This window comes from Malurus melanocephalus, unplaced genomic scaffold (genome assembly GCF_030028575.1).
Source record: "Malurus melanocephalus ecotype Western Australia unplaced genomic scaffold, MMel_1.1 scaffold_16, whole genome shotgun sequence".
Lineage (NCBI taxonomy): Eukaryota > Metazoa > Chordata > Aves > Passeriformes > Maluridae > Malurus > Malurus melanocephalus.
In genome coordinates this window covers 2161870-2189021 of record NW_026623248.1, presented here as the reverse complement: position 1 = coordinate 2189021, position 27152 = coordinate 2161870, and the positions used below count along the sequence as shown (strand labels likewise).

General features: G+C 39.5%; 1 protein-coding gene across 2 annotated transcripts in view; it reads left to right on the top strand.

The window, feature by feature from the left end:
• Positions 1-27152, top strand: part of LOC130585316 (xylosyl- and glucuronyltransferase LARGE1) — a 273505-nt gene that overhangs the window by 199779 nt on the left and 46574 nt on the right. For both annotated transcript variants that reach the window (XM_057385770.1, XM_057385761.1), the window contains 3 exons: positions 3697-3801; positions 20065-20177; positions 21657-21782. In XM_057385770.1, the coding sequence (XP_057241753.1) occupies positions 3697-3801; positions 20065-20177; positions 21657-21782 (344 nt within the window). The remainder of the gene's footprint in view (positions 1-3696; positions 3802-20064; positions 20178-21656; positions 21783-27152) is intronic.

Below are 27152 nucleotides of genomic sequence, written 5' to 3'. Positions count from 1 at the left end.
TTAATCATAACTGCAGGACCAGAACAGGTAATGATAGAGCTTTTGCTGTTAGTTGTGGTATTTTATTATAATAACTCTTAGGAAGAAGAGATCAGCAGCTCAGAATGCCAAATGGTTCAAATCTATTACGGCAGGTACCGTGTTCTCATCTGCTGGAAGAATAGCCCACATAACTCTTTCATGCTTGTCTTTTCCAAAAGGCCATACTGGGAAGGAACTCCACTCTATCCTGCCCAAAAAAACCTGAATTCAGTCTGATGTGTGGTCAGAGGTGAAGTGAACCTGGTGATAGTTCCTGCAGAACTGTGAGCACCTTSCAGGGAAAGGCACAAAGGGTGGCAGAGGGACAGGTTGGTGTGTGGTCAGAGAGCTGTTCCTTGTGCCTGCTTGACACCACACATCACTTTGGCCTGTGCCTCGTGCCTCTAAMTTTTTAATGCTCTTGAAAAAGTAAATAACTAAATTAAATAGCTGTCACAATGATTCTTTAACAAAAAATTGATTGAAGCTTGGAGTGAAAGCTTTCGAGTCAATTTTCAGTTGGCTGCAATTGGAAGGACAAAACTTAGGAAATTGTTTTTATTTGAACTTTGACATACGTTGAATAAGGTTCTCTATAGTGTATATATTACACATCTGTATTATGTGTTGCTGTGTTTTATATTATTTAACATGAGGATGGTTGTACGTATTTAGATGTAATTTTAATATCTTCCGATAAAAATACATAGAATATGTTTTCCAGAAAATACTTTCTATTTTCYTTTTTCTGTATTGATTCAGAATGAAAACGTTTTTGGAAACACTAGTATTTGCTATGCAGCTGAAGTTCTGGTTTCTGGATTGCTTGTACCTTAAGTTAAGATCACAGAGACAATATAAAAAGAAATAAAAAATATATTCCTCTTTGGCAGAGATAGCAACACTGTTCCAGCCTGGAGAAGATGGAAAGCATATCTCCATAATTTTCTCCAAGGTGGCTTGGGAGACAAGCCATCACATCTGCCTAATAGGCTTTTATGCACCAGTAAGAGTTACAACAGCCTGACAAGCTGCATAATGCTCTACCCTAGGACAGTACATGAACATGTGCACATTCCCAGGCCATTGCAAAAGCCAACCAAAGCGTGTTAGCTAAACATTTTACAGTGTATTTGTGACAAGCTAAAGGACTTATACATGCAGTTATTCCAGCTCAGTTGATGCACAGTAAGTCACATTATCTGATCCTTGTATTTCAGCCCTAAAGCTTACATGATGTTAATTTCTGCCTTCATCCGTGTCCCATATCAAACCTCAAAGAATACTAGTGAAAGTGAGATTTGTTCTGGTGTCTTCAAAAATAAAGGGGAAAAGTGGAAGGAAATTATACAGCTAAAGTAAATACATGCAAACATAATTTTCTGAACCTTTTTCAGTTTATCTTGGCATGAGAAATCATTACTGAGAAATAAGTATTTCAGGGGTAAGTTATTAGAACTGAGACTTTGGACTGTTATGTGGGAAAGGAAAACCATTAACAAGCATTAAGGTTTGTTCATTTTTTATTATCTATTGGTTTAAAGACTAAAGTCTGTAGCATGTTGGGAGGTTCATGGGGCTAATATAGTGAAAGCAGATTGGTGCTCTATGGTGAAGAAGTTCGGTACCTGCTTCTTGCAAATGGAATTCTAACATTTCTTTTGGTGTTATCAATATTATCCTGAGAAGGTTCTGTGAGTTGTGAAATGTGCTATTAGATTATGGGCAGGGTCACTATCTTCCTACCATTGTAGCCCAGCTGCACCTGCACTTTTTTTTGGGTTTTCTTTTTTCTTTTTCTCATCGTTTACTAGCCATGGTAGTTTCTTACCTTGATTTATTTTACTTCACCCCTAAGGGAGTGGCTGTAAACAGGCAAACTTCCAGCATGTAGTCAACAAGCATTCATTTAAATTGTGTGCCCTTCAGCCTCTTTTTCCCTTAGACTGCTTGCAACTAGTTGAGATCCCTTTGGTATTTCATCCCAGTATTTGGCTAGTGATGCCTCATGTGCTCTCTATGTGTCTCATAGGTTGAGAGATGCCATAGTTTATCTGCATGCGCAGAGTTGCTTAGGATATGTTTGCCGCTAAAATTCTGTTACTATTGCCAGTTTTCASTAGCACCAATGGGTCTTTTATATGATCCTTTTACTCTCCGCCAGATTTTTCCACCTTCTTAAAAAATGATTTGTGGAGTCTAATGTGAAAAATTACATGTATTGTGTAATAAACGTGTCATGGAATAGGAGAGACATCTTTGGAAAATAGAGTTTGATGAGGAGTGGCATGTTGTCATTAGGATAGAGCAGGATGATCCTGGAGTGGTGTGGACTTGGTAATCTCTTAGAATTATTTTTAGATTGATTTCCATTCACTCCTTGAATKCTTTCATAGTGTTCTGGTTTATTTTTTTTCGAGATATGTTGGAGTTACTGACATTCCACTGAATTACAGATACCGCAGGAGAGAATTGCAATCACCTTTCAAGCCAATTATAAAATTGAATTAATCATAGCTGTCTTTATGTCTTGTTCTCAGCCSAACCTTGTCTTGGGCCATACTGACATTTTAGTAATACAGCTGTGGTTCTATGTAAGGAACATATAATGATCTTTTCAGGCTTTCAGTGCACTGCAGTGACCATACACACAATTTTTTGAGCATAGCTGGGATTTTGAAGTGAGTTTTCAAAGCATGATGCTTAATTGCTTTCTCAAAAGGTTGCAAAGTAATTTCCAGTACCAGTCTCAGTGCCCCCACTGAGCATGTCCCTTTTTCAAAGCACCATTCCTTTTTCTTTCTCTGACTAGATCCAAATGCAGTTCTCCCCTTCCCTCCATCCTCAGTTACTGGAGCATCATTTCAATCACTTCTCTTATTTACATTTTACACAGCACATTTTAGGATACATAATTAAGTCCTTATCTATACAAGCATTCATTTTTCAGTTGATTTTTAAGCAATGCAAACCTTCTAGACACATTTGATTGAAAATACATTTTATTCTAGCTGAAGCCAGCTGCTAATCAATGTAAGATAAACTAAAATAAAACTGAAGTCATAATTTCTATGCATCATTCTACAAAGGCTTACCTAAATGACTTTTAAATTACTCTCTTAAATAAAAGTGGTGCAACTTTCTTGTGTAGGTAAACTCTTCAAATTCAGTATTTGTCTGAGCAAAAGGGGTTTCCTTTGTGACTGAGAAAAAAAATCATTGAAACTAGTGGGGAGAGCATGGGAAGGGAATAATTTGTTATACTGAGCCTTTTTCTTCAATTATATTTTCTCCAGCAGAGTATGAACAGATCTTTATATTAGATGATAATTTTGTCAACACTTAATTCTCACTAGGAAGATTCTCCATCATTGTATTCCAAAATCAAGCAGCATTCACATTTGTCGGGGTGATATATTTCTGTCAGCATGACAAAGGTTCTCACAGTGTTTAATTACTCTGACTAGCCAGGGAAGAAGGAAAGAAATGAGCCATGCTGAATTTACTGTGCTGGGCTCACTCTCTGTTACATAAGCAGATTTCTTCCAAAGGCATGGAGGGAAGGCAGCCCCCAAATCCCTGCCTTCTCTTTGCACTGGTTGTCCCTCTCCAGATTTCTTGTGTGTTTTGCACTGATTGACTGTATCATCTTCTTGCAATTTTCTTGTTTTCCAGGGCAGCAAGTTCTTGGCTTAGTGGAGAACCAGAGTGATTGGTATTTGGGCAACCTTTGGAAGAACCATCGGCCCTGGCCAGCGCTTGGGAGGGGCTACAACACAGGTAGGATCTGAGGGCTCTCTTTAATTAACACTTGCACTGAGTGTGCAATCAGTCTCCTGGTACAGACAGTATGAGATGTGGTAATTTGCACCTCCCTTCCTAAGCTACAGCTAAATTTACCTTTAAAATGGTAAGAATGGTACAACGTCATGCATTTTGGGGTGTCTGGTCTTCTCCATATGGTGTTAGAAAAGACTGTGCGACATCCTTTGGCGAAGAACAGAGCTTTTCAGCAATCTGGCAGATCCTCAACGCATCTACAAGATTGCTGTCCGTGATAACTCATATATAGGCCCAGCAAGAGGGAATGAGTAGGAACTGAGGCTCTTTTTTTTTTGTAGAGAAGTAAATGGTATCACAAAATGTTAGCCCCATAGAGATATAACTCCTTCCAGACAGCAACAGGATCATAATTGTGCTAATAAAATGCAATCTACTGGCCATCAATGTCTGCTGCCATGAGAAAGGAATAAAGGCACTAGATCAGAGAATTTATTAGGTTACAAGAGACAGGTCTTCTCACTGATTTGTGTTTGGTATGTGAGAAAACATACCAGGTGCATTAAGAACACACACGTACATCTTAATCTTTTCAATGCTAGGCTTTACATGCTGATGCAGTGAGTTAAGTTCCCTCTCTCTTTGTAATAAAAGGACAGAACAGATGGTGAAGCCTCCATTTGGAACAGATGAGTCCATTTAAATATCCCTGCACTATCAGGAAATTATTCACCATAATAGTATTTTGCTTCACGGAAATATATTGCATTGAATTAAAAAGGCGAACTAGAAAAAGGAGTGAACAAGTTGTGGTTGGGTCATCTGTTATTTCTATTTTTCTATGCATATTGGTGGGAATCTCACTAATTTTTGTGAATTTGTATTTTAACCTCTGCAGAGCATTTCTGTTGTCTGGAAATGTTCAAAAGAATGTCTTAACAGAACACAGATTGATATGGATACAAGATTTTGGCAGAATAGGATTGTTTCCTGACTCTTCTTTGCCAGAATTGCAAATAGAAAGGCTAGGTCTGCCCACTCCTGTTCCCCAACTCCACAAAGCATGAGACAGAGATAAGTTTTGTGGATTTTTCCTGAAAACTGAAAGCTTATGTTATACCCAACTCAATTGTTGATGTCAGTTCAGTTCACTGTTGCACCAGAAAGCAGTACCTGTTATTCTACTCAGAGATGACCACCTTCTATAGCTACCTTCTTTCTGCTGTATTTTTGCTTTTTCCTTTCTGCCATTTTAACACTGGCAGAGAGAAATATGGCACACCCACGTAACATCAGAATAATGCAGTAATGTAAGATGGGTAGTATAAAACATATATTTGTATCTAAAATGTTAATGTTTGAAAAAAGTAAGGCTTTAATTTATGTTAACTTACTGTTCAAATGATTTATAGGAATATCAAATGTCAGTATATTCTATAAATCTTCCACTGAAAGCAAAAATAATTGAATATCTGCAGTCCTTCACATTCATTACATGTGTTAATTCTTGTATTAATCCATACCTAGCAGGCCATGCATAATCCCATAATCTTGCCCATGATTTTACTTTCCTGACAATTTCTTTCTTCACACAACTCACCTTGTAGTTAGAAAAACTTTTTTTTTAGAAAGAAAACCAGAAGGTGGATAATGTATGGAAGATTGACAAGTGATCATAAGAAATGAAATGTGTTTTCAAGTATGTGGAACAAGAGGTCACTGAGTGAAACAGTGCAACCTCTGAGAAGTAAGAAACGAGGTTATTGACAGAATCAGCACCCTTTCATATGATTTTCTGGATTGAATTTAATTGTTTGCCTCAGTAATTTAGCAGAGGCTGGAAGTATATATTTCTCAAGGAGGATAAAACAGGAGCTTGTTTGATATCTTCAGTAAATTAAAATAATTTACACTGAATGCAACAGTGTGGCTAAGGAGGATTCAGAAAACTAAAAAGAGGTGGGGCACAGAAAAGAAAGACACTATCTCTAAGCAAAACTCTCATGAAAGAGAGTGGTCCAGAAGGGGGAAGGCATAGAAATTCAGGTGCCTAGATCTGCACTTAGGAACTGTGAAAGGGCCCCCAAACCCCTGAAACTTGAGTGAGCTAAACAGAGCTGGATCAGGGGGAGGCAGGCTCTCAGACAGGTTTTGCTTTTGCTCTTGGGAGAGTGTTTACTACAGACCTAGGATACAATTCCAAGAGAAGAAATTCTTATGCGAGCCTCTTCAGCCAGACCTAACCCTGGTAGATTTGATTCAGAAGCACCCCTCAAAGTCAAAATTGTTCTGCTGCTTCCTCACTGTTTCTGAAGGAAAGCTCTTATCTTTCTCTATCTGAGCCTCTCTGGACAGCATAGGTTGGAGGAGTCCCGGAAGGCACATGTATTAAAGGCAAAGATGTGTTTGTTCCTTCTCTGCAGGTTCTTTAAACCCAGTAAGCGTTTGCACTCCCCTATTCCTGTGTGCCCAGGCCAGATCTCCTGACAGCTAGTACAGATTTTCAAGGAGAGATTTTATATGGTTGTTTTTCATTCTTCTTCATTTACACAGGCAGATAATCCAAGTCATACTTTAGTCCGTGATAATATAATTGTAGGAAAACCAGACCAAGCTTGAAGTCATTCAGTGAAGATTTAATTAGTGTTTAAAATGGTCTTAGAACCATTCTTTATTTGTGATAACTTTCTCTTCCTCAAGAATTTTAAACACAATTCCTTCTGTACCACAAAGGTTTCCAAGTTTTTTTCTGTGCTTCACTGGCAAACATTCAGGAAGCTGCTTAAGCAATACCCTTTTTATGTATCATCCCCTCCATGTTGTTTGTCTGCACTGAGTTTAACTCTTACAGATTCCTCATGCACAAGTAAAACCACACTTTTCTTGCCATGCAACCTATATATCATTCACTGACTAAACTGCTTTTGAAAGTGTTGCTACACTATGCTTTTTCCTTTTACAGATGTTAAACTGACAGCTCYAGAGTTGCACTGTATGGTTTAATGTTCATTTCGGGACTAACAGTCATCTTAGTCCTCAGAATAGTATCTTGTAAAAGGAATTCCAAACATAAAAGCTTTTAGTACTTTGTCTGCCTTATACTTTCCATCATGGTGGAGAATAACTTTTAAAAGCAGTCTCTGGTGACTGTTAGGACTTCTGGCCACTTCTTCAGCAGGTGTGAATCACCCCTGGCTTCTCTGACTTTACTGCAGCACAGCTTCCATCAGCTGAGAGTAGACCCCATGCCTGCCAAATGGAGCTTTAGTATGAATGTGAAATTTGGGTGCCAGGAGGACATTTCTAAAAACTTTGGCCCAGGGGATTTCAGACTTCTAACTACAGAAGCCCATCCTGGGGATTTGAGGTTCATCTGAAATGCAGTGCCTCAGTGCAACCACCAGATACCGTAAGGAAGTGTCTCAACAGCTTGAGCTGAGAATTCATACTCCCACACTGGGAAATGTGACATTACAAGATCTGAGGATTGGGAACAGAAGGGAATGGCTAGCACCTAACAATTACTAGGCTACATGTGTAATGTGCCTTATTGCTCCTATGTTTGTAATGTCTGGAAGAGTGCTAGAATGAGTCTCACTCCTTTATTGTTTCCCTGAAGAAAAGGACTTATGGAAGTTGAAGTGGAGATTGAAAGCATCTCTTACATAATTTTTGCATAATATTTAGCAAACTTGAATGACAAAAGAGAAGCACAGAGCAGACTGTTTACATGAAATCAGTCTGGATTAGATCTTGTGCTTCTTCATGATACTGTGCATCTTCCATGCAGAAAACAAATGACTGGTAAAGCAGTGTGAAATGGGCCTTTTCTAGTGTCTTGGTTTGAAAGACAGGTGTTTGCCAATGAAGGCAGGGACCCCCCTTGGAGTGGTGGATAAGACCCCCCTTCCCTTGGAATTATTATAGCTTTGAAAAATCACAGGCTTTCAGGCAAGAATATGGGTAAAAGGGAATAACAGATTTTACTAATATGYATAACAAGGTGAAACAAGTAACAATAACAATAGCAACAACCAGCTCAGTCCCAAACTCAGTGACAGCCTCACACAGAGACACAGCCTCCCCTTTGGTGCAGTTACAGTCCCAGCCGGCAGGGGCGCTGTTGGCTCCCGGCCGGGCAGGGTGGGTGCAGTGATTCTCCGGTGGCTGCAGGGGGCGCTGTGGCGCGGGTCCCGGCTGGCTCAGATCTCCCGCATCGACAATGATTGACAAAAAGAATGGCAGAGGTGGGTGGCGAAAAGTTTCTCTGCAAAACTCACAGCGGAAACGCCGATCTCGGTGCTCCTCTGGACAGCAAGAAACCCAGGACGGCAAAGAGACGAGCAGAAATCCCACGGCTATGAGACGGGATGGAGCAGAGCTCACTCCTGAAGCTGGAATCACAGAGGTTCCCGGCAAGGCACAGGAGAGAAAACCACTGTGCAGCAAGCAGGAACCCAATGAGCAGAGATGGTGGTCTCTGCAGAAAAAGGGCAGGCCAGCTCTCTCCGGAGCAGCCAGCGGGCAGACTTCCTTCTCTCAGCGAAGCCGCCAAGCAAGTGAAATCACCCCCCCCACCACCACACAAAAACACTCTCTCCCAGCGCTTGGCAAGACCATTAAGGTGGGGCATAGGTATCATTGTCTTCGTTAATCACCCAGCCATCAAGAGGATGACCTGGCAATTAGTATATCCCAGCAACAAATGGGAAAGAAAAAGTTCCCAAAGAAGGGGAACAAAAGGGGGAAAATCTTAACCCACAACAGGTAGTCACTGCACTGGCTGGGGTCCTGCTCAAGAAGCCTGGAAACAGCTCTCAGCCAAGCTCCACAGGCATTACGGTAATTCTTCTGCTCACGACATTATGGTAATTCTACCCATGCATATTGGCTGGGTGAGAGAGGAGGATTTTGTCAAACTGTCTGTGAATGAGGAGGTCAGAAAATGCGCAGTTTATACAACCGTCTACATACCATGGCCTGACCAAGGTTAGCAATGCCCCCTCTAAAAGCCATTGCAACATTCCTGTCTACATTATCTAAAACATTAACAATGTTTGGTACAGGAACTGCTGTCATTAGGATTGGTTGAAAGTAGGAAGCCTTTGCAAACAGGTGAAAAATGCATTTTAGTGATTAAAAAAAAAAACATGTCCAACACTGAAGTCAAAACTTGCATTTTCTTTATATACTTGGGTTCACACTGTGCAATTTTTTTTTTTTTTTTATTAGATTATTCCTCCTTTCAGGAGTTTATTCCTCCACTCTGAGTTTGTTCAATAAATACTGTTATCAGTGCAAGGCATACTGATACTCATGGGCTTTATACATGTAAAGATGCATTTGAAGTACAAGTGTTGTGCACATTGTCCAGGTAGCAGTTGAGGAAGTGCCAGTAAATGGGTGCTTTTAGTCTCAACAGGAAATGTCAGTCTGTTTGTCAAAGGTGGGAAGCTAAACTGATAATTCTGCTTTTGATGACCATATCCCTATCTCTGCTGTAGCTTGCACTTAAAAATAAGCTGTTTTAGAGCTGACTACCCTCAGAGAATGGCTTCCTTTCCAGTCTTGCTCATGCCCTTTCTAAAGCATGTGATGTACTGAGAACTTGTTTACAGCATGTTTGACATTTCTGAAATTAGGGCCAATATGTATTTGATTTTGAAAATGGTGCCTCCAGTTTGAGAGGCCTGTCCATGTAGTAATGGGATTGCTGTGGCTGAATTGTCTACTGTTCATGGCATTCTCTGAGAGACATCCTCTTCTCCTTAGCAATTGAATCTCTCAGCCCCTCTATTAACTACCTTTTAAAAAAAATACTACCAGGCCTTCTTTGAAACACTGAAAATGTTTATCTCCTAAGATACCTGTGATTTAAAAAAATTACATTCAGACCAGAATATGCCAGATTGTAGTTTTACTGGAGTAATTTTTTTTCTTTTTAGTTCATTAAACTGTCCTAGTTTTGGAAATTTTATTGGTCTGGATCCATAGTGTAAAGTTCTCCATGTAAAGTACATAAATCAGGCATACAGATGCAGCATTCCAATGTAATGATTTAAAAAATCATTTTGAAGTGTGTTATTTTTAGCTTGATCAAGACAGTTCTTTAGGTGAACATACATACCTTGATCAGTAATTATATTGTCCAACACTCTGAAATGCCCTCTTTATTGCAGAGGACAATCATTAGCAGGTTAAATTTAGATGAAAGACTAGCACATAAAAGCTTAGTAAAGACATCTAGGTGCCTAAACTGAGAACAAAACCTTCTATTATAATGCAGGAGAACCCCAGACAAATCCATAGTTATAGTAAAACCAGTACGGTTTCTTCTGAAGTGCAAGTTCACTTTCCAGTTTCTCATTGTGCTCATAAAAGTGATTGTGTGAAGACAGTTCCTTTTTGTAGAGACAGAGACAGAGGTTTTAGCTCCAGTCCCAAAGCAAAGAAAAGAGGCATCACAGCTGGACTCCATCTTTGGACTCTTAATAGGTAGCTTGGTGCCTGTCACAGAAAGTGGCAGAGTAACTAAGATGTTTTTGTATCCCCTGTGTCAAAGTCATTCCCATAAGACAGTGTTAACAAAACCAGTTGGATTTGATCATAGGCAAACCGCTCTCTTAGGTGCTCTTTGCTACAGGAATCACTATGCTTTAAGTATTTTTGTGTTAGGGCAAACTAGGTTCAGGACAAACCTTTCTCCTCTAAAAAAAATATCAAGAGATTTTTGAAAGAGAAGAATCTGCAAAATTGAGTGGACACAAATCTCAGAAGAAGCAGTTCATTTCCTTCCTTTCCTCATTGTCTTTCTTGTTCTATGCTCAGCTGTATCCTGACTTTTAATTATTCTTGCTGTAACTCCTCAGCCTTCCCTTCTGTACCTGTATTTGTCAAAGTGAGCTCAGGGGATGACAGAAGCACTGCAATACCCTCTATATGCAGATCATTTCTACACAGTTGTTCTCAAAAAAGATACAGACGGTGAAAAGAGAAGCTTTCCCAAGTAGAACTGTCAAATTACAGACAATTTAGGTCAGAAAAGATCTTCCAAGGTCTTTTGGTCCTCTTTCCATTGAAAGTCAGCTCAGGTTGCTTAGAGCTTTTCCAAGTGAGTTTTAAGTGTCTTCATGCATACCTCTCAAAGCAGCCTGTTCCTGTTTGCAGCTACTATTATTATATTCAGTAAAAAACAAAAGTAAAAATCCGTAATATGTAATTAGACTTTGCTGCACTATGTGTCTGTTATCTCTCATTCTGTCTGTGCATCTATTAGAAGAGTGTGGTTCCATTGAATAGTTTTAGAAAGCAACATGAGATCCCTCAGCCTTCTCAGGCTGAAGAAGGCCAGTTCTCCCAGCTTCTCTGCAAATGCCAGGCCTCTGACCATTTTGATTGCTCTCTGATTGATGTACTTCAGCATGTCAGGGTCTGTATTTGATTGAGGCATCCAAAATGTATTTCACCTATGGTCTTACAAGTGCTGAGCTAAGAGTGGTCATCACTTCCCATGACCTAAGGGTTGATACGGTCCAAGATGGGGAGTATTGCCCCAAGGTCTCACTGCTGGCTCATGTTCAACTTGCTGTCCATCAACTCCCCCAGAACTTCTCCTGGAAAGCTCCTTTTTATCTACTTGTCCTCCATCCAGTATTCTCCATTCAGGAACAGTCCCATTCAGGACTTTCCAGTTTCGGAGCTTTCTCTTATGCTCTTGTCCAGCCTGTCAAAGTCTCTCTGAGCAGCAGCCCATCCCCAGCGTATTTTGTCACAGACCCCAAATTGGTGCCATGTGTGACATTGCTGAGGACACTTTCTACCTCATTTCCATCTCATTAGTCAGAATGCTAAACAGTATAGGCTGACTCCAGTATCAACTCCTGTGGAAAACCCCTTGTAACTGACCACCATCTGAATGTTTTATTGCTGAACACAACCCTTTGAGGTTGGCAGTCCAAGTTTTGCAGGCTCCTTGTAGTCCACTTACCCAAACTGTACCTCAATTTGGCTATATGAGCATGATAAACAGCTCATTATGCAAATACATCCCTATATTTCTGATGTGAACCTAATCCTTCTCTCTGTTACTAGAAAATAAATGGTTGTGCAGGAGGGATTATGTTTCCTGAGTTTTTTTAATGCTATAGTTAATTTCCAGGCTTGTTCATTGTGTGCTGCTGCTTTCGTTCTCCTAATCCATTTCTTAGAATGTTCTATTCCTCCCGAATCTCACTCAGCCAATAAACTGCCTATTAAGAGGGGGGAAAGGCAGGGGGAAGTTTACTGGTTGTTTCTGAATACAAAACCTCAAACTTCTTTGTCATCCAAATGGAAAGAAATACCTTTCAGGTGGTTTGGCCCCTGAGCCACATTCCCTCCTTTGTTGCTAAGATGTTCATTGAACACCAGGTACCCAGAAAAGCTATGACGGGTTCTTGCTCATTGTGCCCATTGTTACAGGGGACTACTCTTAATATTAGTGCTTTTGAAAGCTATTTTCCACCATGATGCGGAGTATAAGGCAGGCACTGTTGAGATTAGAAGCCAGCCAAAATAATTAGCACCTGTGCAGGGTGCATTTTCCTCTTCACATAGCCCTGAGTGGAAACCTTGTAAAATTGTTGACATTTTGATCCCTATTAAATATGATGCCTTTGATAGGATCAAAACCAAAAAGCCCCACATAGTTTAAAGCAGTGGTCCCTGTTACCCTTCACTTTTTGCTGCTTTCTGTGGAAGAATAAAACATAGATAAGTATCATGGACAGGGTCCAGATTTGATATAAATGCCTGATGCTTACATTAAAGAAACTTAAACTGATCTACAAGAGCCAAGAATCAAGAAACACTTTCTTTTAAAGGTGCATGGTTCTTTGGTGGAGAGTCCAAGACAGATTAATTTTGAAGACAGGGCTAATAGTCAGCAAATTTCAACAAGCCTCCTCATTTTTTATGCATAAAAAAAAACCAACTTTGTGTCATCCCTTTTTCCAAACATGCCTGCACACAGGGATGCAATGACTGGACCTCCTGCACAGTAACCCTGTACAGTGTGTATCATTCTGTGACTCCTCTTCAGGACAGCTCATTCGAAGTCCAGTTCCTCTGGCTTTATGTAGAGTTGTGGCACTCATCAGAATTCTGTGTTTGAGGCACTGGCTTGTAGAATTTTATGTTCAGAAAGAATTAGGAGATGCATGACAATCAGTCCAGGATGGATAATTAGATGAATGTGAACTCCCGGTTTAATATGAGTGACAAAATACTTTGTGTGATCATTGGCTGTATAACCAGAATAATTCAAGTATGAGTACAGAAGTATTTGTTTGGTGCTCTGGGTGCTAGGGACCACTTTTTGCAGTGCATATGTTTTAAAATGTAGATTTAGCTACTTGTCCAGGGCTAATCTCCACAGGTCAAAGATGACCAATTACAAATTTGCAAAGTTCAGAAATAATACTGAAAATTTTCTCATAAAGTTGAGGAAAATGTCTGCAGGAGCTTATCTGGGTGCAAGTCAAAGGATAATTTGATCCTAGCTTATTCACATTTGCAGGAGAAAATAACATTTCTTGGTAGAGGGCTTGCCAATTTAGCAAAGGTTCAGCAAGATCAAATGAGTGAAAGTTCAAAGAGATGTTCAAATTAGAATAAGGGAAGTATCCTTCATCAGGGTAATTATGCATTGGAATAACTTATCAAAGTTTGTGATAGATATCTATTATTATACATTTTAAATAAAGACTGAATGTTTTTCTGGAAGTTATGCTCTAGTAGAATCCAAAATAATTTTGAAAAATATTATGACCTCTATTGTGCAAGAACCAAAACTTATCCTTTCTGACTTCATCACTTACGTAAGTATTTAATCAGGACTTTGTTTTCCTGTTGAAGCCATCTAAGCACCCAGGCAGGTAAAATCACAGCTAATCTTGTGTGTAAGAACTTATTGCAATTTTAGTATTGAAGAGAGGAGAAGTTTTTTAAAACTGGAAATTTTCCACATTCACACCCCTCCTTCCCTCCAATCACTTTTCTTTTTAAATCTCATTTTTCAAAATGCTTTATAATAATACGTGTACCAGACCATCTTTTAGCTAGTGTCCAGTTTTGGCCCTTTCAAGATGACTTTCAGACACATACAGAGATGCACATGGAGTAGTGTTGGGTGATCCTCGAGCATAGTAGTGCTGTGAGACATCTCTTTGAGACAGATCTCCTCTGTTTCATTTGGTCATTGCCATTGTGCTACAGCATGTAAAGGCTGAAACCTCCCTCCTCTCTCCCCTTGCAGGTCTGAAGTTAGAATGTGTTATCTGAGGTTTAAAACTTCTCAGCAAAAGCTTTCCCAGTCTTTTGAATTTAAAGAGGTTTTTTCCCCTTCTTAGAAGCCATTTCCAAAGTTGACCAAATGAGAAGACCCTGTAATATTTCCTTTTTGCCTCTAAAATGTAATCTCTCTACCCTAATGCTCACAAAGGTCACAGAGTGCAAAGGCTGTAAGAAAACAGGAGCTTTTTTATAAAGCCTTGTAAGGTGCTTCTTCACAGATGGTTTTTGTCTCTAACAATTCTTTGCACAGAGTTCAGGAAATTCAGAATTTTGAGAAAGGTTACTATCCTTAATGTCTTCCCTGATGCTCAAAGCAAGTACAGGAGCTGGGAATAACCCCTAGCTTCCCTTTTTTACTTTTCTAACATTTGTCTTCTTGCTAGCCATGTTGTTTTCCATTTTAGGCAAATCTTTACAGCAATTTGGGCTGTCAAATGTGGGAATTCATACTGCTTGGGGTCTGTGTTCAGGTCTAGAGATGGGGTTTTTTTGCTGACCTGTGAAAAGCCTGTGGAATTGCTAGTTCTCTTCACAAGACTCTGGGAGATAAGAGGAGAGAGCATTACTTAGCAGGATGGTCTGTAAGTAGCAGAGGTTTTCCTCCACAGACCTGCAAAAAGTCTTATGGCTCATGATTCCTCTCCTCCAGACCTTACGCTCTGGAATCAAGGAAATTCTTCTGTATCAGCTTTGGGGCTTTAAGAAAGTTGGAGAAATTCCCCCAGAAATGGAAGTCATTAAAGACAAGATAGAAAGCATGTGTATCTTTTTCCAAATTTCTCAGGAAGAATAGCATCTAAACAGCAAAGAAACAGAAAACTGGGGCATTCTGAGCTACAGTCAGCAGCTCTGTAATCAGAAGTTAGAACCATGCTTGAGTAAAGCATTCATCTTAATTCTGCCTAAGGAAAAATAACATACTTGAGAAGACAAAAATAAAGAAACCAGAAGTGTTCTATTTCATTAAATGGTCATCAGGAAGTGTAAACAAAATGTTTATAATGCTTCAGGAGGAACTGGCCTCCCAACAGGGTGACTGCACAACATTTCAAAATGCCCTCTGTGACAATTTCACTTTTAATACATGTGCCGAGAAAACAAGGGCTATTGCATTCTGTCACCATGCCTGGAGGGACACACACTTTGTTCAAAACAGCTTCTCAGCCCTGTGCAGTTCCCTTAGAAAAAAGTTTAAATGTGGAATCATCATTTATTTTCAATGAACATGTTGTGCATCCCTGCAAGTTTTTATTAGTTTGGGGTTTTTTTTATTATAAAAAGCTTTTTGGAGATAAAAAGGCTGGTGCACATAAGTTCATAGTTAAATAATGTATCAAGATACTCCAAAAATGTGCTGGAATGACAGTCCTTTGGTCACACTGTGTTAAAAGCTATAGACAGATACGGTTTTATTACATAAATGACAGGGCTAATCAAATTATGAGCAACAATATATGAGCCAAGTGAAATAAATACAGTGAATTTCATCCGCACAAAGACTCAAAATTAAGATTTTAAAATGTTTGCAGTGACTTGTTTGGAATTATGGCTTTGATTTCACTTTTTAATTCCCAACAGCCATATACTTGTGTTGTTCTGTTTGCTCTTGATACCTGGGTGGGAAACAGAGGCCACAATCAATGGTGTGAAGCTGTGTTTCAGTGGATTCCAAATGCAGCCCTTAACAAAACTGGTCACTATAGTCCTGATCCAGCAAAGGCATACTCACATTCCTAACACGTTACACACTGTCATGATTTCCACCGATGTCAGGTATAATAAATAAATTAAAAGAAGTTGCACAAGTATTTGCTAGAGTACTGAGCAATCAGCACTATCATGGAGCTTCTCCTGGAACGTAGGTTCCTTCCATAGCTCCTAAAACTGAATGCAAATTTTTGATACCAAATCTGTTTCACAATACATGGTAGCTTAGTGCCCTAAATGTCTGGGTCAGCGATTTGTTACAGAAAATCTCTATAATATCAAGTCTGCTTGACATTCTTTCTTACAGCATCCCAGACTCAGTGGTTTGGTGAATGGTCTTTGGTGTGCTGCTTAGCTATAGTAAAACCCCAGCCATTTTTTTAAAACCTCCCTATTGCTTTATGATATATTTTGAAGTGTGTCTTACTTATCTTTTTTTGGATATTGTAATGATATCTGCTTGCTGTTTGTCTAGATGGTTCACTGTTGCAGGCTTAATATCAAGAAGAATTTTTAAAAATGTGACAAGTATAGGCTCTGAGGTGCTACTCGCATAAAATACATTGCTTCTAAGGCCCACAAAAGCATCTTGTTCCACCCAAAACGAACAGGCAAGATCATACAGAAAATGATTTCTTGGTAGCTACATTTTCTTTCCCCACATCACTGAGTAACTTTCAGGCACCTTAAAAGCCCTATTATAATAAACTGACTTTGAAAGCTTGTCCAGTTTCACTGTAACTTCTCTAAGTGATTCTRTTCTGTCTTAAAATGTTGTTTCTTAATTCCAGCTCTACTATATGTTCCTCTCTGAATTTCAGGAGAAGCTGTTGTCTGTGTTTCTGAAGCAAGAGGTGTAATGCTTGGTAGCATTCTAAGGGAAATTGCTGATCTTTCTGCAAACTTTCAATTTACTATTCCRAAAAGTGAAATAAAACGTTTTGTTCCAGAGCAAATTAAAAAAAAATAAATAAACACAAAAGCAAAGAAAAAACAAACAAAAAAAACCCCAACAGACTAATTGGCTGACTTGCCTTGAAGTATCTATAGAAACCATTGCTTAATAAAAACATTGGAAGAACAAAAAAGTTGTTTTAGATTGAATCAAAAAATGGGAAAAGGACAAAAAATTCAAAGTTTGGTTAGACCCAGTGTGGACCATTTATTTTCCTTTAGAGATCTTGCAATAATTTTCAATAAATTTTTAATTTGTATCAATTTTGAGATGAAAATTATTTTAGAGTAAGTTGGGTTCTAAAATGTACCAAAAAAATTGCAGTGTTTCCTAACTGAAACATTTTATAAGTTAATTTAGATTTATTGCCTTATTTTATCCAATTTATTCATCAAATTACTCTTCTTGAGTTTTGGGCAAGTTTTTTTTTTGTTTTGCTTTTGGAGCTGAGTTTTTTGCATGTGTCCTTAAATGACATTCTTGAGGAACTGCTTTGTTTGTTTGTTTTCTTGTTTGTTTGTCTGTTTGAGCAATTCAGAATCTGTCAAATTTTGGTAGTTCAAGCAAAATCTCATCRAGCAGGGGGAGAAAAATGCCATTCAAGTAATGACTAGATTCGGATGTGTTCCACAGATTTAGTAATGAAACATTCTTTTTCCAAGAGAACTTTGAGATATTTGCATCTCTGGAAATGCCTGAACTATTTCCTCAGGACAAGGGAAACATGGAGTTCTGTGGCTGATCATAATTTGTTTAATACTCATGAGATATTTGGTTTGCCACTTTTCTCTTTTTGTTTATTTGCTGCCAAGCTTTCACTTTGTTTTTCTCAGGTAGGTTAGGGCAGGAAGATGYTGCACTTCTCGAAAGATCAGAAGTCCCACTGCCTGGGGCCAGATGTTAATAAAATATTCCTTTGATTTCTTGTTTTTCCTCCAGTCTGTTCTTCCCCCAGCACAGCAGATGAGAGTGAGTCCTGTTTCCCCTTGTGTTCAGCTGTATGTCATCTTGCATTTAGTCTGAGATTTCAGTCAATTTGACTCTGAGGGAAGCAACTCCTGAGGCAAATATTTTCCTTTCCTTATTTCAGACACTTTGCCTGCAAACTAATTGTGCAGATTGGAGTTAGTTCATTTGTTATGTTTGCTTTTGGCAACACAACAGTATAGAAGGGAACCTGAAGTTCAGTGTTCTCAAAAAGAGTAATTTTTCKTCTGCATGAACTATTTAAAAGTTCCCAAAACATATGTGTTTGYTTTGCTTTTAGCCTTAATAACCCTAGCTAGGTGAATAGTATTAAATTCTTCTCTTAATAGAAATACCTTATTCTTGCTAATATTAATGAGTAAATATTTAAACTGGCTATAAATATTCTCTAGTAGTTATTTTTATGGCAACAGTAAATTAGAAGCCTAAATAGAAACTGTACAAAGGTGTTGAAGTCAAACCTGTGGGTAAATTAAAATGGAAATCACATCAAAATTAGTTTTGAGGGTGAAACATTAAAACCTTGTGAATATTTTCAATAGCCATGATTGCATTATAATTTAGAACATCCTTTCTCACATACATTCCAGTTTTTCCACTCCATCTGCCTGTTTTACTTTCAGCTGCTTCATGATAGCCCCTCAGGACAGCATCATCTTGTTAGCTGCTATGCCATAATCTGCTGCTAGCATAAGAGTGGGAGTCAAAAAAGATCAGGGAATACTGCACATATTAAAACATTTCCCCTTTTCCTCTTCAGACTGGAGACTTAGAGAAATAAAGAAAAATTGTTGTCTATAAAAACTATTCTATTACAGTTACCTGAATGTTACCATTATAGTTCTTAATGAAAAACCTTCTCAGTTGCATTTCACTGCAAAGCTGACAGTTCCTGCCAGCTGGAAAAAAATCCTTTGCCAGAGAGGAGATCTCCCACCCAGTTTATTGCTGCAGCACAAGAAGCCTGCATCTCACTGMTGTAGAATTTCAGACAATGCATAATGTCTCTCATAGAAGCTAATGCACGCTCACTGCGTGCTCCAAATAGGTTTCCCTTATGCTGGAGAGAAGACAAACACCCTGGCCACAAATGAAATGTAGCATATTGTGACATACATCCCTTTCCAATCCAACAGCTGGAAGCAGAAGGGTTGACTGAAGATGAAAGGGGATCCCTCCAGTACAGGTTCCAGCATCTTTGGGAACCAGATGGATTGAAATGGAAAACATGGATAAAATAGGCCACAAAATTCACTGCTAGGAGAGGTTTTCTTTTTATTCACAGCAGTGCCAGGTTTTGCTAGAAAGAAACTTGCCATGTCATAGAAACTAAAGATAGGAAGGAGCTGGAACTACCTTTGTCCTCTCCCACCCAGTGCAGCACTGTTCCAGGTGTATTTTCTAATCCTTGTGTAGTTTGATTTGGAAAGACTCATGAAAGMAAGCATTGTATCTGCCATTGTTTGTTTCTTTAACTGCAGCTGTTTTAAGAGAATTTTTCTTAAGCATTCAGACTACATTTCCTTTCTGTTTCTCATTCRTTTTAGTTTTATCAACTTGGACTCCCTGAGGCAGCTTTTCCCAGTGCCTGCTTCTTGTCAATTTGTATCCTTCTGTGTAGCTGCTGTGGTTCTCTACAGTTGCTGTGATTTTTTTTTTTGCAAGACCTCTTGTTAAATGTCATTTGCAGATGTCATTACTTTTCTGTTTACTTTCCCCCTTCCCCCCATGAAGATGTGAAACAACACAGAACCCATCATTGCTCTTWCTAGGTAGTTTCTGTCAGCCTGCAAGGCTGCTGTTTATTGGTGCTCCTTTGTGRTCCTTCAGTCTGCACTGCTTCCTCATGATATCAGTCTTAGGTAACTTTTTCCAAATTAATCTTTCAAGCAAATTTTTCTGAGACACTAGGAAAGGTTTTGATCCAACTGAATTGCTTCTGCTGTTTTCCCTTCTTTGTACAGTAGGGATTTTGGCCAGACAAAAAGCAACTGAGGAATAACAATGCATGCTGAGGTACATTTTTTCCCACTTAAAATTTCCAGTTTGAGGATCCTGTTCTGTGAACACTTGGTGCCTTAATGGCAAGCCCTCTCAAAGTCTAGGTTGTAACCAGCACTAATAATCTGTTCCTCAGAGAAGTTCCAAGGATTGCAATCAGATGTATCAGGTGATAAACTTCATGTCTAATTTCAACTACTGAATGAGCACATGGACAGGATGGGCCTTGGCTGGCACTTGACATCATGTTTCTCTTGTTCTCTGCCCGTGTTTGCCTTCAGGGGTTATCCTGCTGCTTCTGGATAAGTTACGGAAGATGAAGTGGGAGCAGATGTGGAGACTGACRGCAGAGCGAGAGCTGATGAGCATGCTGTCCACCTCACTGGCTGATCAGGTGAGTAGCACATTGCAGGGCTGTGGGACAACCACTAACCCATGGATTGAGGAAGGAAAGAAAGGGAAAGGCAGGGGAAAGCAGTTGTGCCTGTAGTCAACATCTGTTGAATCATTCTGAGAACGTGGAAGAGAGAAATGAAGATTTACTAATGAGGTTCCTCTTACTACACTGACACTTTTACCTCCTCTGCTCAGATGATTCATGTGAGAAACAAATGGTGTTTCAAGCTTTAATTTTCTGTCCTCCCTTCTTTAACACTGAAGTCTTCAGACACTAGAAGTTCTGTGTCTTTTCCCGCTGGTTATTGTCTAATTAGACTTTAGTTTTAAGAGTCTCCTGACATTTATTTATTGTTTCTGGCAGATGAGTCCCAGATGTCTTTTAATGTGCTCCTTGCCACAACAGCCCTGTAAAGACAAAAGTGCTGCTGTCTCCCTGCCAGTCCCCAGATAGGAAACTGGGGCCAAGAGAAGAAATAGTGTGCCTAAACATCAAAATGCAGTTTTTCAATTTTTGCTTCTTGCCAGCTCTCAGTTTAAGCCCAGAAACTCCATTAATGTAATACTAGACCTGAACCAATAATTCTTGCTCAACAGCTTGAGCTTTTTAACTCAATATTTAGATATTTGTTCTCCTTCTGAGCTACATTTGGCTCATGACCAGTCACCACACAGGAAGCATGCTGCTTACAGTGCACATGGAGATGGGCACTTTGTACAACATCTTTGCAAGGTGATCCAAAAGCTCTTTGGTTCATTAAAATAATTCTTGCAACTTCACTGTATTTTCAATCAAGTCCTGAGCTGCAGCCTAATACCTGTATGGGGCAGAATTTTGCAGAGCARAGAAAGGCTGCTTGTGGCTTACCCTATTACCCAACCCTCACATTGTCCTTGTAATTTACTTCTCCAGCTGAGTGGCTGCTTAGAGGCAGAACATTTTCTGTCCCTCATGGCTGTAGGCTGCTCTACAGAGCTGTCCTACATRCCTTTTCCATAAAGTACCTGGAGTACTTGTTGCAGCAATAAAGTGCTAGCTAAAATCACACCTAGTGACTTACCTTGAAGCAGTGTAGCTGCCCGGGTCGCTTTCCCCCCACTTTATTGAAAAGCAATGCMGTACTTAGGACCAGCAACACTGTGTTTTGTACTGCCTGTTACTCTCACTGATGACTGGAAGAGGAACCACACCTCATGCCAGCAGCACAAGATAAATGCTTGAAAGCTTTGCTGGAGTCCATTAGCTCTGTGTGTCAGGAGAGCTTATTCCTCTTGTCCAGATCTATATATCGCCCCTTAGATTAATAGCACCCTCCGTGGAAATAGAATTATGGAGAAAGGTTTACAGACTTCACCATTGGAATTTCTGACTTTGAGGGGGAGAAGGACAGTCAGCTGGGGGAGGAGTTGAGATCACCTCACACACACGTAGAAACAACATACCCAAATGTTTCTCTGTTGTTTTTTTTTCTGCTAGGATATCTTCAATGCGGTCATCAAACAAAATCCCTTCCTTGTCTACCAGCTCCCATGCTTCTGGAATGTGCAACTTTCTGATCACACCCGTTCTGAGCAGTGCTACAGAGATGTGTCTGACCTGAAGGTATGKTGCACAGGAGGATGGATGGGTGGTGTCCTTTGACACAGGGAACGCAGGACTCCACTGTGAGAAAGATAAACTGCCTTAAGTAGGGGGAAACTAACACGTACACTTTGTAAGGACACCAGACAGGAAGGAAATGTGACTTTGGCTTTGTGCAYTTAGTCTACTACAAGAAAAGTCAAATACAGATGCTGCTTTGTGGTTTGGCAAGGTGTTAAAGGAATGCTTTGCCTTCTTACATTCTGTACCTGCCACCTGTGCCAGTGTGTCTTMCTTCTGAATTCTTATTGCTGTCCCAGGACTTAGCTCTTCCTAGACAAAGAGTACAAAACCTTTCTTTTTTGTACTGGACAAGTTTGAAACTCTTTACTGAACATAATTTAATTGAGTGAAATTCACAAAAAGGATGGGGCAGACCCTAGCTAGAAATGCATTAGCAGAAATGCAAAGAYTTCGCTCACTTCATATTTAGCCTTTGCATACACTTAACCCAGTCATGTTGCCATTCATTTTTCCAGGATTTGTCCTGAGAAAAAAAAAAGGCTGAGTAAAAACCTATTAATTCAATGAAATAAAGCCATAGTGTCAGTTTAATTGCACATTTTTCACTGTTAACAAGTAGAGTATAAAAGCAGGGTGGATTTTAAGAGATAYAAGTAAATGAACATCAGTTGTGATGTGGCCATTTTGAAAGACCAAGCTCAAAGACTCCAATGTAGCATGCAGGGAGTTCAGAATTGAAGCTTGGTTGAGCTTTGTCCAGGTGCAGAATAAGACTGCAGCAATAAATTCCATCAGAGGGGACTAGTGGCATCAGAACATAGTAAATATTAGGTAGTTTTTGGTGATTGGTTTTAAAATTCAGTACAGGTTTGTATACTTGGATTAATGTTTTGAGAATGTAAATGAGGTTCCAAAAAAAAAGAAAGAAAGATACAGAACTATGGAAGAGGTTTCAAGGGACATCTGGAGACCATCCAAACCCCCAAAAATTCAGGACCAACATAGATGCAGTTGCTCAGTGCTTTCTGCAGATGACTGTCAAATCCCTAAACACTGAGATTCCACATGCTCCCTGGTCCCATATTCCAGAGTTTGGCCACCTTCTTTGTACAACATATATCCTAAATCTAACCAAGCTTTCCCTTGTAGCAATTTGTAGAGTAACAGCAGGAATGTTCAATATGAATTCCATATACTGGATGAATATAGAAAATCAATCACTCTCAACACACTGACTACAAAAGCTGTGTTTTCAAGGGACAGAAGTTCTTCTGCATGGGTCAAGTGACCTGTCAGAACTGGCCAGCATTGCTTGGATTTCATATATAAAATATTCACAACAGACTATTCAGATGTGATCCATAGAAGACAGCTTTTAAAGTTAAATCACTATTCTGTCAGTACACTAATCACTAAATGGGTCATGATATCTGGGGCAGGATCAACACAGGCACTTAAAAGCATCATGGTTTTATGCCTTGTAACAAAATGCTAGCAGAGATTTTAGTACTGCATTCATGTTGGGAATCATGTATGACAGCAACTGCAGGACCTAAAACAAAAGGAAAGATACATAACAGGGAAAATGCTTCCTAAAAGATGAACTTCCCACCTGTGACATACCACAGTATTTTTCTGTGAATTAGAGGCTGAGATTAATTTATATAATTGTCTGACACAGACAGATTGGACTCAGCACTTTTACATGAGGAAAAKATATTGAAGCTGATAATAAGGATCAAGGGTTTGGTTCCATTGACTAAACACGKTTTGAGTCACCATAGGGGCTCTCCATTATCTATATAGGTCTGGCAGATGAAACACAGACCTACAGGAGAAGGTACTCATGGTGGGGGAGGCAACAGGCAGGCAGGGTAACTGTAAGGTGTTGCTGCACATTTGTATTTAGAGAGTCAAAGTCTCATCCTTATGAGGCTGGTGAAGCTCCCCTGAGAGTAGACATCTGATCTTCCAGCTCCAGTGGCTGTATTAACTAATCTGCTTCAGGTATGGGACATCTAACTCATGGATAACTCCTACAAGCAAACATTTGATAGAAATATTTTTTAAATGAATTAAATTCTTTTTTTCTTGTTGATTAACAAATTTATCTTCACAACTACAATTCAGGTTTGGTTGTTTATTACTGTGTATCTTCCCAGTTCCATTGCAGCATAGGCAGKGAAGTCTAAGAGGTGTAATATTCTCCACTGATTTTCTGGTCTGAGGTATTTTGACTCAACAAGGGGTGCAGACACATAAGCAATTTCTTCAGCTAAACTGGACTTATTCACGCTACTAAAATTATCCCTTATGTACTAAATCAGGGCTGAAATTCTTGCCTTGAAAGAGGCCAGAGCCTTATCTCGTGCACATAAATGCCATGGTTTCAATAAAGCTCTTCCCATACAGCAGTTGAAGAACTGACCCTCAGGCAGCACTGTTTAAAATTCTTCATACAATTACAAAAAAAAAGCATAGACCAATTAAATTTGTGAATTTGCATTATGAAAATTATCAGAATTACAGCTCTGTAAAGAAACTGGCTGCTTTGCTATATGAGTCTCACAAAAAATTAACAAACCTCATTACCCCGAGTTAAAATTGCACTCTTAAAATCACCAGAGTTAGCCAGTTCCATGGCATTTAATAGAAATGGTGCAACACAACAGATTTGRCACATTCTGTATTTCATGGTAAGACTGGAATGAGAAACTAGGTAAAACAAACCTCCAGGGTAAGAGGGAAAGAAAGACAGATTTTGAAGTTTGTACTGGGGGATAAAGAAGGATAGCATAGGAGAGAAGGAAGTGCATGGAGAGATTCAAATTCAAAGTTAAAGCTGACCCAGGGAAGTATTCTCAGCTAAATCAGAGTGCATTCTCCCTGTCAGACCGAAAAAGTGCTGATTTAATTCCATCTGGCCTCAAAGTCCATGGGAGTTGAGGATTTGTCATCTCTCATCCACAGCATTGTGTCGAGTAAACTTGGACTCCCTGGGCTGGAGGCTGTTCAGAGATCTCTGTGTGTGTGTGTCTGTGTGTGTGTGTGTGTGTGTGTGTGTGTGTGTGTCTGTGTGTGTGTGAGGAGACACTTCTTTGCTGCTTTGTTCACATTTATGCAAGGCTTAGGGAGCAGCTGAGTATTTCATATTGCCTGAAGAGGATTTTAGTCACCTTTTTTTTCTGTTTAGTCCTCATTAAGTTGCATTTCTATCCATTTTATTGATCTTTTTTTTTTTCTTTGGAGGACCTGTCTAAAACTGAGGTTCATTTAAGCATTGCTTTTGCTGGGTTAAGCCCTGTTTTTGCTTGCATCTTGGGTAGCAGTTTGTTCCTGTCTGTAAGGAAATCTCAGTTACTATGATTTGGCACAAACCTAATGGCAGGAAAAGCACAATGAAAGAAGGTAATGATTTTGATACCTCTGACAATGAATCATGACCTCATTGAATGAGTCAGTCATGTAGTCTGGTTGTCATGGATACAGATGCTATTTACACACAGAGAATGTGGTAATTCACAGTCACAAAAATCARATGCTGGACTCTTCAATGGGAATGTATCAAATTATTAGAATTTACACACACTCCAACATAGAAAAATTCTTTACAGCATAATGATGGCATTTCAAACTGGTTTTGAATACAACTGATACTAAATCAGCAGATAGATAAATAATGAACCTCATAAATTCCTCATTAGGAAGTTATGTTCTGTGATTCACTGTGTCCTCCCTGGGAATGTCCTTCACACTGGGATGACTTTGTGATATTGCTTGCAAAAGTTTAAACAGGTTCTTTTCCATAACTGTAATACATCATTTCAGATCTGCCTCAGGCATGACCTGTTGCATCTCTTTGTGTCCCTGAGCCATTCCGTGCTCTCCAAGCACTTCAGCTCTAATCTGCAGCAGTTCTGGTGTTCTGCAGCCTCACACCTTCTAATGCCAATGAAGGAAGAGATACAATGAGAGGAGTAGGGGCTCGAGAGGATTAAACAATTCCCCTCCTCTGAGTGAGCATTAGAGTCAGTAGGTGCTTCTAAACAGGGAGCATCATGGGTTTATAGGGGTGTTTTTGCAGGCAGGAAGCCTCATTAAACAGTGTTAGAGGAGTTGAAGGAAAAGAAGTTGAATAATCCTTCTRAGCACCAGTAAAGACCTGTGTAAAGTACAAGGCAGGGGCAGTCTGTCAGCTCAGTGCTGTACAGCAGTGGSAGAACCTGGGGAGCAAAGCAATCCCTGGGAAAATGGCCAACAGACCCCAAAGGGCAGGGATTTGAGTCCCACATCCAAAAAGCACTGCCTGGACCTCAGGGTTGCTGGCTACTCCAACCTGAGTCTCTTCCACTTATGTAGTTTAGATATTTTTATGAAGTACACGGACCTTTCTGAGGAAATTGTTTCTTTATTAAATCATTCATTTCTGATACAACACAGTTTAAAACAAAAGATTCCAGATATTTCTAATCATGGCATAAGTTACACATGTGGTGCATATTTGCAGTGTGATTTTGGGCATATTTAAACTTGTAAAAAAGCCTGTTGAGATGGCGTTAAAGTGACAAATATAAGTGGCTTTACTGTGCAGATTTACCAAATAAACTCTCCTACTGATTTCCGTGGGAAGTGTCTGGTTGTCTAAGCAAGGAGTCTAGTTTTTTTAGCAGGAAAGCTTCCTGTTTACAAAATATGACTTGTTTACCCAAATGGTGAAGTGCTCATGGGCTTAATTAAGGATATCTGCTCACTGTCCTGCAAAATTAAACTTCTATTAGCTTTAATTTAAGCTTATTTTATTCTTCTGTCTTACCCTTCATGCTGGAAAGCAGGTATGTAATTATACAGGATATCCTRTGCTCTCTGGTTCTGGCAGGGCTGAAACAGAGTGAGAAATTATCAAGATGTGTCTTTGGGTAAAAAAATGGAAGAGATTGTGGTTAAGGAGGTATATGGCCAAATATTTATTTTTCAGAGAGAAAATGCTTCAGGGAAAAAAAAGAGGTTAAAGGTACCTATAGAAACAGCGTTGTATTCAAACTTATTGTTGTGTGGTTTGAACATCAGGTTTGAAGTATTTAATCTCTCCAGAGAATAAATGCAGATGATAATGTAAGGTTTGCTAGTATTTTTGTTTTTTAGATAACTGCTCTTAGAGTCCTCCTRTACTCCCCCAGCATTTAACATTCTCTCTCCCATCTCAGATCCCACTGCCAGTCCACGAGGCTCTCCCTGTGTCATCATTTGAGTGCCTTGGATCAGAACCTGGTGAATAAATGGGACTTATCAGTGCAGTTAGCCTGTTTTAGTCTGGAGGTGTTACAGGAGGCTGGCTGTATGTAATCAGGGAGTGGTAATGGTTGCTGA